The 11,569-nt window shown below is 46.7% G+C and overlaps 1 protein-coding gene across 2 annotated transcripts in view; it reads right to left on the bottom strand.

The window, feature by feature from the left end:
* Window positions 1-6,784: 6,784 nt before the first annotated feature.
* Vrk3 (VRK serine/threonine kinase 3) overlaps window positions 6,785-11,569 on the bottom strand; it is a 36,476-nt gene continuing 31,691 nt past the window's right edge. The window contains exons 13-15 of one of the 2 annotated variants that reach the window (XM_076839584.1): window positions 11,254-11,313; window positions 10,066-10,225; window positions 6,785-7,142 (exon numbers count right to left, since the gene is read on the bottom strand). In XM_076839584.1, the coding sequence (XP_076695699.1) occupies window positions 10,077-10,225; window positions 11,254-11,313 (209 nt within the window). In that variant the 3' untranslated portion in view covers window positions 6,785-7,142; window positions 10,066-10,076. The remainder of the gene's footprint in view (window positions 7,143-10,065; window positions 10,226-11,253; window positions 11,314-11,569) is intronic. The other variant, XM_076839585.1, reaches the window with a different exon arrangement.

Here is an 11,569-nt window from a genome sequence, read left to right as displayed (position 1 = left end):
CTGAAATTTCTCATCAACAATGTAGCACTCACCCTGCTGTCTGTTCTTTTTTATTAATATTTTTTAGTTGTAGATGGACCCTATGCCTTTGTTTTTAACTTTTTGTGGTACTGAGCATCAAACCTAGTGCCTCATACGTGTTAGGTGGGCACTCTACCACTGACCACAACCCCAGCCCCTACTCTCTGTTATATGTATGATACAATTGATAAAAACCAAACTATTAGAAACTATAAATAAGAAATGAAAGACTTAACCCCATAGATTATTTTACATCAAGAATTTGTGCCAGGTGAGGGGATGCACACTTATAATCCTAGTGACTAGGGCAGTTGAGACAGGAGGATCACAAGTTTGAGGCCAGCCCTAGCAATTTCGAGAGACCCTGAGTAAGTTAGTGAGACCCTGTCTCCAAACAAAAATTGAAAAAGGCTTGGGATGCAGTTCAGTGGTAAAGCACCCCTGGGTTCTATCCACAGTACCAGAAAAAAGGAAGAAACGAAGAAAAGAAAGAAAGAAGAAAAACAAGCAAGCAATGAAGTCAAACATTTTGGGAGACTCTTGGCTATGGCTCAGCCATGACTTCAGAGTCCCCAGGTTCCCATGTAGGAAGCTTGGTCCACAGCGTGGTGCTGCTGAGGTGGGGGGCCTTGCTGAAGGCGATTAGCTCATGGGTGCTGTCCTCAGAGGAGATTAATCCTCCTCCCAAGAAGAGCAAGCCTGACTCCCCTCCCCACCTTTTTGTAGTGCTGGGGATCAAACCCAGGGCCTCCCATATGCCAGCCAGGTGCCTTTCCCCTGAGCCACACCCCTGCTGGGCCCCTCTCTGGCTTCCAGTCTCTCTAAAGTCTCTGTTTCTCCCACACTGCTGCCACTGTGGTGCCATGTGCCACAGGGTCCTTTCCAGACACACCACGCTTTTGAAATTCCAGAACTGTGAGCTCAACACACCTTTTTGCTTTACCTAGTCTCCGCCTCAGGAGTTCTGTTATATCAACAGAGAGGGGACTAAGAGGCTTTTCATCAGCCTACAGGATAAGTTCTTTGCTTCATGGAAATAAAACCAGCATTCTCTCATGGGGGTTTTCAATGCAAGAGAACTGAAAATACAGCATGGCAGAAATTCAAAGAAAAAAGAACTAAAAGAAATCCTTTAGCTGCTCAGTTCTAACAGTATAAGGGAAGTGGGGTCAGGCCATACATTTCTTTTTTTCTTTTCCTTTTATAATTATTAGTTGTTCAAAACATTACAAAGCTCTTGACATATCATATTTCATACATTTGATTCAAGTGGATTATGAATTCCCATTTTTACCCCATGTACAGATTGCAGAATCACATTGGTTACACATCCACGTTTTTACATACTGCCATACTAGTGTCTGTTGTATTCTGCTGCCCTTCCTATCCTCTACTATCCCCCCTCCCCTCCCCTCCCCTCCCCTCTCTCTACCCCATCTATCATAATTCATTTCTCTCTCTTGTTTTTTTCCCCTTTCCCCTCACATCCTCTTATATGTAATTTTGTATAACAATGAGGGTTGGGCTGGGGATGTGGCTCAAGCAGTAGTGCACTCGCCTGGCATGCGTGCGGCCTGGGTTCGATCCTCAGCACCACATACAAACAAAGATGTTTTGTCCGCCGAGAACTAAAAAAAAAAATAAATAAATATTAAAATTCTAAAAAAAAAAAAAAAAAAAAAACCAAACAAACAATGAGGGTCTCCTTCCATTTCCATGCAATTTCCCTCCTCTCTCCCTTTCCCTCCCACCTCTTGTCCCTGTTTAATGGTAGTCTTCTTCTCATGCTCTTCCTCCCTGCTCTGTTCTTAGTTGCTCTCCTTATATCAAAGAAGACATTTGGCATTTGTTTTTTAGGGATTGGCTAGCTTCACTTACCATTATCTGCTCTAATGCCATCCATTTCCCTGCAAATGCCATGATTTTGTCATTTTTTAGTGCTGAGTAATACTCCATTGTGTATAAATTTTTTTTTATCCATTCATCTATTGAAGGGCATCTAGGTTGGTTCCACAGTCTAGCTATTGTGAATTGTGCTGCTATGAACATCGATGTAGCTGTATCCCTATGATATGCTCTTTTTAGGTCTTTTGGGTATAGTCCGAGAAGGGGAATAGCTGGGTCAAATGGTGGTTCCATTCTCAGCTTTCTGAGGAATCTCCATATTGCTTTCCATATTGGCCGCACCAATTTGCAGTCCCACCAGAAATGTACAAGTGTACCCTTTTCCCTACATCCTCGACAGCACTTGTTGTTGTTTGACTTCATAATGGCTCCATTCTTACTGGAGTGAGATGGTATCTTAGGGTGGTTTTAATTTGCATTTCTCTGACTGCTAGAGATGGTGAGCATTTTTTCATGTACTTGTTGATTGATTGTATGTCATACATTTCTTTACATAGCAAAGTGCTTAAGCTGCTCTGCAGGAAAAGCCTCCAAATTTGATTTGAAACCAATTCGTCTAGAATGGGCATAGGCAGAAGTCCACTCCGATGGTCAATGACCTTTAGACATTAGAAACTCAGAATCTGCTGTGCAGAACGTGGTAACTGCCCCCAAAAGAATCCTGTGGCCTGTCAAGAGGAAGGGCAGCAGTCCGTTTCTATGCAAGAGGACCCCAAAATCTCCCCCTCTTGCCCTCTGAGCACAAGCAGCTCACTGAAAGTCTGTGGTCGCCGCTCAAGTCTCCTGTGGAAGGGATTCTACCTGCAGTCACCTTAAGAGCAAGCTTTTTTCAAGAGAAAAATATTTCAAAGCCAAGACCTGACCTTTTAGGGTGACTTGTTCTGCCGCAAAGAACCTGCTCTGCAGTAGCAAGTGCCAAGGTTTACAGGCTGCTCAGCCTGAGACAGGCGCAGGGGAAGAAAAAAGATTTCCCTGGGTGATCTTGGATTCTTGGTTGCCAGGGATGGAGACGACTCTTTAATCAAGTGGGCTGTGTCTTGGTTCTTGGAGGCTGACAACCCCAGGTGGGTCTGGCTTCAGGCGTGGCGGGATTCAAGGCTCAGTGAGCTCACCAGGGTCTCCTTGCCTGAAGATGGCTCCATTTCAGGTGCTTTGATGAGACCTTGAGATGACCCCACCAAGCAGCCCACAAGAGGGCATCCGTGGGAGCTCAGGAGAATGTTCTCGGATAGTGTGTCCTCAGATGCGGGGTCTGATCAGCTCTTGTGTTCATCTCTGAGCCACACACCAGTTACAGGGTACGTGTTAGTTTTCTTTACCTATCTCTGACACAGCTGAGAATCAGAGAGGGCGGTGTATTGATTTCCTGTGACTGCTGCAAGAAAATGTGACACATTTAGTGGCCTAAGTCAATAGCAATGTATTATTTCAAAGTTCTGGAATCCAGAGTTCCAAAACCAATATTGCTGGATGGAAATCAAAGTGTCAGAGGGTCACATTTCTCTTGAGACTCCAGGGGAATATCCTTCCCTGTATCTTCCAGCCTCTGTTGGAGTAGAGAATCAGATGTGACTGTGAGCTTGAAAACGTAATTATTATTGCCCTTGATGGAGTCTGCCTGCAAACGGGATATTCTGCCAAAGTCTAAATAAGATGACAGCAAATCGTGCTTGCATACGAGATATTTTGTTGTCTTTGTTGGGGCTTGCTTGAAAACGAGTGGTTCCTTTAAAGTTTAGATAAGGTAACAGCGGACATGCTTGAAAACGAGGTGTCTGCTGTCCTTGGGAGGACTTGCCTGCATAAGGATGTTCTGCCAAGTGGGCTAGGAGGGCGCTAAGAAAAATTTTATTATCTGTTCTTAACAAAGAGCAGAGCTCAACATGCTCCGGGCCAAGAGTAGATTAGTCATGAGAAGCAGGTCACTTCTGATTAGAAAGGAAGACTTCTGTATGCTATGTTTAATTAGCTAAAAGACCTGATTCATTGGTGTTGGAAGGCTGCCTCCTTTGTTCACAATACTATAAAAAGATTGCTGTATACAATAAAGGGGCTTTTTTTTCTTCTGTTGCTTGGCTTCCTCTGCTTCTTCTTTCTCATGCTGACCTGCGAGTGAGTTACTGCAACAGTTGGCTTCTGGCAATTCTTGGCTTGTGGCTGTGTCCCTCAATACCTTTTGTTTTTGGTACTGGTTCTATGCATGCTTAGCAATGTGCTCTACCACTGAAGTATACCTCCAGCCCCTATCTTTTGAAGTCAGTGTTACAATTTTGGATCTTAAGGTGGAGAGTTCTCCAATATGTGGAGAGTTACTGGTTGGAAATAAAGATTATACCAGGACATACCTGGAGGCCACACACAAAGTCAGTAATTACCTGTGGGGAGGGAGACAAATCGGTGGGCCAACTCCTGTACTTGGGTCCAGGCATTCTCCCAGCTGGTTTCTAGAGGGGAGCATTTTTTATTTTTTTAGGGGGTGGGGGAGGGAATTTTTAAATATTTATTTTGAGAGAGAGAGAGAGAGAGAGGGAATTTTAAAATATTTTTTAGTTATCGGCGGACACAACATCTTTGTTTGTATGTGGTGCTGAGGATCGAACCTGGGCCGCATGCATGCCAGGTGAGTGCGCTACCACTTGAGCCACATCCCCAGCCCAGAGGGGAGTTTTAATGGGTAGGCATAAGTTCCAGGAGTTCACGCAATGCCTGAGAGGTGGTCACTGGGGCATCTGCATGGTCCACATGGACGTGGGTGTCAGGGGGCCACTCAGGTAGGCTGTCTGTAGCTGTCCCACCTGGAGGTGCTCACCAGGAGGAAGCTGCATGAGGCAGATGTCCAGATGGACCATGTGGGTTAAATGGCGGGGCCAGAGAACTAGAAACTGCGTGGGGGTGGCTAAGCCTTGCTTAGGCATGTTCAAAGTGGATGTCCAGGTCACATGAAACTGTACAGACAGCTCCTTCAATTCTCTCCATCCTGTCTTCACGTTGCTTTTCTTCCCTGGTCCTTTCTCATCTCCCTCTACCACTTTCTTATAAGGACATTTATAATGGCATTTAGGGCCCAACAGTGTAATCCAGGATAATCACCCATCTCAGGATCTGAAAACACATCTGCACATCCTCTTTTCCCAAAGAAAATAATATTATTTGTTCAGGGATTAGGACCTTCTATCTTTTGGTTGGGGAGGGGCTCTTCTCAGCCTCCACAGTGAGAGAGCACTGTGTCTTCAGGGAGAAATTGTTGCTAGGAGGCAGAGGGACATTGTCCACCCCAACTGCCTGCCAGGTCCTCCTGAAATGCAGTGTGTGCCTCCATTTCCTGTGGGTTCAGAGGGCTCTTGCAGTAAAAATTATTTTTTAAAAAAATCACCACAACCATCACTAATGTCTGATTAACTTGAAGCCTAGGATCCATTCTGAGGTGGAGCTGGGGGAGAGAACAGGCTCAGTCACTGTCTTGGCCACGCAGCATGTGAATTGTCTCTATTCCCCTATGCTATGACTTAATTACATCTCTTTTCTTCAGAAAGCAATTTTTCTCTGATACTTTGCCGTAGTAATGAAAAACTAACTAACACAAAATACCTGATGACTATTTGTTGATTAAAAGGCAGGAAGAGGGGGTGAGGTTGTGGCTCAGTGATAGAGCGCTTGCCTAGCATGCATGAGGCACTGGGTTCAATTCTCAGTACCACATATAAAAAATAAGTAAAATAAGGTTGAATATATATAATTTTGTTTTTAAAGGGCAGGAAGAATATATGAAAAAGAGGCAGGGAAAGCGAATGGAAAAATGAGTCACAAATCAAGAAATGAATGAATGAATGAAAGGGTAGGTGGAAGGGTGAATATATGGATGGATAAGTGGAAGAATGGCTGGTTTGGTATGTGTATAAAAAGTCTGTATAGATAATGAGAGGATGAGTGTTAGCTTTTGGTTGCTGAGGAACAACAACTTAGGGGAGGAAAGATTTATTTTGTGTTATGGTTTCATCCATGGTTGGCTGGTTGCTTTGGATCTGAAGCAAGGTAAAACCTCATGCAGAGTCAAGTTGCTTACTCAGAGCGGCTAGAAAGCACACAGAGGAAGGGGCCAGGGCCTAGGTAGAATCCCCAAGTGCACACCTCCAAGGATCCATCTCCTACAGTTTCCACCACTCCCCAAAGATCCATTTAGTTATGAATCCTTAATGAATTGAATGATGATGTCAAGCCATCATAATCCAGTCATTTTCTAAAATTTTCCACCTCTGAACATTGCTGTTTAGGGAACCAAGCCTTCAACACATGAGCCTTTGGGGGATAGTCCAGATCTAAACCATAACAGATGGATGACTGATGAGACTGAAGGAAGGGGCCTGGCTATATTTTAGGAGTAGAGCACTTGCCTCACATATATGAGACCCTGGGTCTGATCCCCAGAAACGCCCCCACCCCAACACACACACAATGAAAGGATGGAAAGGCAGATGAAATGGGGTGGAAGGATGGATGGATGAAAGGTTTGGAGTGTGGGAGGGCAGATGGACGGACAAGTGGAAGACTGATGAATGGATGGGCGTCTGCATGAAAGCACGAACAGATGGATTGGGAGCTGCTATATTTATATATACATATTTTTTTTTGACGTGGAGTCAGCTATGTTGTGCAGGCTGGCCTTGAACTCGTGGGCTCAAGTGATACCCCTGCCTCAGACTTCTGAGTAGCTGGGACCACAGGCATGTGCCACCACACTCAACAAAGGTTTGAATACATGAATAAAAGACTGGTTAGATGAAAGGCTGAGGGGGTAAAGATTGGGAAGAGTTAAATGTCTCCCAAAAGAACTTCTTTTGCAGACACTGGATTTCCCAAGTTCCAATAAAACAATTTATTGCTAAACTCTAGTGGTGCCAATGGTATAAGGGTAGTACTGAGGGGCCCCAACCTCCTGGGAGCTGGAGTCTTCTTCATCCACAATCCCAGTGACCGCGGGAGACGATGTTGAAGGGACAAGATGGTTGAGAGGGGGAGCTTCACATTATCTGGAGGGGAACTCTGACGTTAATTAAGTTCCCTGACATTAATCAGAACTGATGTGCCAGGTCTAAGGAAGTGGCAGGGATGCACATTCAGGGGATTTTTCTAGAAGCTTATCTGTGATTAAACAGCAGGCTTTGATTCACATCACTTCATTTCTTTTTTCTATTTTGAACTGCAAGAAGTTGAAAGGTCTGGAAAATAATAAAAATGGCTATTAGTATCTTATTCACTCAAGGAACACCCTGTGTGCCCCTACTGCACGCAGGTATCTACTAGGAACTGGGGACAGAGACATTAGCAAGAGGGTCAAGGATGCTTGAGGGCTTATAACTGGGAGGACAGGGGACACCACTCCAGTTGGGACAAGGACTGGGTTAGCAGGTGAAAAGACTATGGTGGGCAGGAAGGAGGTGCCTCCTGGGCAATGGCTGTGTGAAGACAAAGGGGAAGGTCTCCTGACCACAGACATGGCAGGTGCAGCGGTCCTTGGCCTGGTCTGGAATATGAGGTAAGGTGGGGTAGTGGCACACATAACACTAGGGGCCACAGGGCGGGGAGGTGCGCTCAACCAAGCAGGCAAGTTGAGGGGCCACCAGGAAGCATCTTTGGCTACTCAAAGATGACTGGACTCCTTGAATAGCATCTCCTCATTAAGGATTGCTGAGTGGGTGGCTGCCAGGGAGCAAGCAGGTCTGAAATGGCCAAGATCTTGAAGGAGCCATCAGGTTTCAAGGTTTATCATCTCCATTCATAGTGAATTCATAGCATTTTTTGTGGCCTCAGTCCGTGTTGAATATGCTGGATTTTCCATACCATAAGTAGGCTCAGGCCCCCTGACCCATATTTCAGGTCTCCTCCGAGCTCGTCAGTGTGGTCCATTTAGATACCCACCTCAAGCAAATTCCTCAACTGATAAATTCAGTTGGAGCTTCTGTCTTGAGCCACGTCTGGGAAACAGATGACAGAGTCACGTGTGACCCCATCATCATGGAGCTCACTGCTAACAGGTGACTAAGACAAGTGACCATATAGTCAAGCCACCTCTGGGACAGCAGACCAGGCAAAGCCATCTAGACCAGACTTGGCAACTACCGGAGGGAAAGGGTGAGGGAGCCAGGGGTGTCAGGTGGACCCTGAGGTCTCTGGCTCGGACACTGGACAGAAGGAGGAGCTGTCTGCTGGCTGGGGAAGGAGCATGTGTAGTGGAGAAGGTCCTGGCTTCTGTAGGGTATCCGGGGCTGACAGAGCCTGCTACCCTAATACAAAAAGTGACTTCCCCAAACTGGCACTTTTGGGTGCCCTGTATGCAGGTGCTGTGTGCTCTGCTCAAGTGTCATCTCATATCTGCAACTCTGGATGTCAGGAAAGGTGCAGGAAAGACCAAGCACTTGCAATCCAAGTGCCACAAGAAGATGATTGCCAAAGGAGACAGTGCTACCCAGGGAGATGCTGTCCAGGATGGGCCTGGACCAAGCTTTCTCACCACATCAGTGACATCTAGACAGGTCTTTGGGTGGTAGGGGGTGGGGTGGGGGAGGGTGCTGTGCACTGAGGATGCTGAGCAGTGTCCCAGGCCTCTTTACTAGATGCCAGTTGGACTATTCCCTGTTGTGACAGCCAAAAATGTCTCCAGACACTGCCAATGCCCACCTCCACCCCTGGGGCAGGGACCTGAGTCAGACATGACCTGAGCTTCGATTCCAGTAAACCACAATGACAGAAACGATAGCTTCATGAGAGAGGAGAAGCTTGGGGAAGCTCCTCCTTAGGACACATCCTGTGCTCTTCCACAATCAGTAGTGTGTGAACTGAGTTTTTAGCCTTCTAAAAACGCCCTCGCAGTCTCACATGGTATAGTGGGAGTTTACACTGGCACAGCCCCGATGGACAGCAATCTCATTATCACTATGGGAAGGACAATTCCACCTGCCAATACACACACCCCAGGCACAGGGCTGGGCATACAGCTGTTTGAGGCAACACTAAAAAGTTGGGACACTGAGCAAATGTCCAACAACTGGTTAAAAAGCACATCCTTCATCTACACAATGGGATATAGCTGTCCCTCAGCATCCTCCAGGGATTGGATCCAGGACCCCTGAGGATATCAAAATCCCAGAATGTTAAATGGAACAGTGTTTGCAGATAACCTATGTTCATCCTCCGGTCCACTTTAAGTCACATCTGTCCTAAAAATATCTCATGTAATGCAAATGCTATGTAAATAGTTGTCATTCTGTACTGTTTAGGGAATAATGACAAAAAAGTCTGTGATGCCCAGCGAAGATGTAATTTTTCCAAGTCCATTTGATCCACAGTTGGTTAAGTCTGTGGATAGAGAACCCTCCACTACAGACAGCTGACAGCGCTGTGCCGCTACGAAGGCCATGGACACACTGTGTTGATGAGGAGAGACGATGAGAAGGGAGCGAGGCAGGGCACAGGGCACAGGGGCAGTGGATGTTTTGTGCATGGGGGACGAGGCCAGCCAGCCCACAGGAAAGCAGAGTCCTGGTGAAAGGGCATAGGAAGAGGGTTGCATGGAGGCCAAAGGGCCAGAAAAGGTCAGAGAGAGATGGGAACACCCTGATGCTATTTTGGAGACCCCTGAATCCAGTCATGCCTGAAGCCGCAGCCCCCCCAACCCCCCCAGAATCTTCTACCACCAAACAATCTACCTTTTCCTTTTCTTTTCTTTTGTGACACGGGGATGGAACCCTGGGGCACTCAACCACTGAGTGCTTTTTTTGTATTTGATTTAGAGACAGTGTCTTGCTGAGATGCTCAGGGCCTAAGTTGCCAAGGCTGGCTTTGAACTGGTAAACTTCCCATCTCAGCCTCCAGAGCCACTGAAATTATAGGCATGCACCACTGCACTCAGCTCACTCCACCCTTTTCTTAGAGCCAAGCTCAGTTAGGTTTTAGCTACTTGCCCTTCCTCTTTCCTGGGGATTGGAAATTTGAGAGCCCATGGAAATCCAGCATCTGTGGGAGGGCTGGTCCTGGCGGAAACCTGGGCTGCATCTGGAGTTATCCTTCACAGCCCTGGGCAGGGCTGGGCAGGAGCAGGGAGAAGAGAAGGGGGAGAAGGTGAAGATGCCAAGTTCTCCTTACATGGATTCCACCTAGGGCACCACCTGGAGGTCCAAGGGGTCGTATGGTGACACCTGCAGATCTTGCAGTAGGGCTTCTAGATTGTTCCTCAGCACAGCATAGGGCGGCTTCTCCTCGTACTTGAGGGCCATCACCACCTTCAGGTATTCCTGCAGGGTCTCTGTGGTCAAAACACCCCCCAGCACAGGAGAGGCCTGAGAAGCGTCCCCAACCCAGGGCCTGTGGGCTGTGCCCAGAGGCAGAAGAGCAGGGATACCACAGGGCCCCTGGGATGTCACCGACATGCCCATCTGTTCATCCTTCCTTTGTTCTGGCACTGCCAGAGGCATTTATATTTTTTCAGTGCAGAAATAATGGCCAAGGCAGGAACCAGTAGAAGATACCATGGCCACTCTAGTACCCATCAACCAGCCTCATGTCACCAAAACCCCCAACCCCTTCTCCATTCTGTTTTGTTTTAAAGAGAATCCTTGCTAACAATGTCATTTTACCTGATACAAATATTCAGTGCATATTTCTAAACTGGGGGCAACTCTTCCTGCAAAATGCCAGACAGTGAATGTTTTGGTCTGTGACTCTGCTGTGGCCCAAGAGCAGCCACAGACCTGAGGGAAACATGAGCACGGCTAGCTGCATTCATGGTTGCTGCAGCTTGAACTGTAGGGCCATGAAATGTTCTTCCTTCCGTTTTTCAACCATGTACAAATGCAAAGCAATTCTTAATTCACTGGCAGCACAAGCAACATAATTTACTAACACCTACTTTAAAAGAGAAAGGCTCTCTTTATTTCCCCAGAAAGAAGCACAAAACCAGGATTGTACTTAAAAAAAAAATGCTAATTAAGATGGTAGTAACAGTGGTGACAACAGTCCCTACTTGGCAGTGTCTTCCTCTAGCCAGGATCTACACTGCACTAACGAGCAGCTGAGGCAGCTGCTGGAGTACAGTTCTGTGTAGAGGGCTCTGCATTGACTGTGCCCAGCCACCTAGAGGTGGGTGCTCTGTTGGCTCCATTTTACACACAGGGAAGCTGAAGCTCAGAGAGGCACATTTTTTTGTTGGAGGTCCTCAGGCTGGTATGCCCAACTCCTGAAGGATGACCCTGTCTCAGGTGATCCTGCCCCAGCCCCATCTTCTGGTTGATTGTATAAAATCTCCCAGTGGCAATTCACTAACCACAGGCTCACCTTCTATGGAGGGTGAACTGGAGGGAAGTGCAGCTTGAGAAGCTTGGTCATGATATGAGCCTGGGGATTTAAAAAAATTAAAAACAGCCCTTACACAGCCAGAGGGGACAGATTCTCCATCTGTTTCTGCCTCCACCTTAGCAACGCAGAACCTCGTCAGAAAGGGCATTGCAAATGACAACTACCAACACTGCCAGAACCCAGCACAGACAGCTTAGATGTGCAATAATAGGACTGGCTTTACAAATCATGGTGTAACCAAATCGACACAGCAAAGCTGAGTGGACAGAACCAGCAATGGACCTAGGGGCAAGGA

This window comes from Callospermophilus lateralis, chromosome 18 (genome assembly GCF_048772815.1).
Source record: "Callospermophilus lateralis isolate mCalLat2 chromosome 18, mCalLat2.hap1, whole genome shotgun sequence".
In the NCBI taxonomy this organism is placed as follows: Eukaryota; Metazoa; Chordata; class Mammalia; order Rodentia; family Sciuridae; genus Callospermophilus; species Callospermophilus lateralis.
The sequence above is the reverse complement of the archived record's forward strand: the minus strand, read 5'-3'. Positions and strand labels throughout refer to the sequence as shown.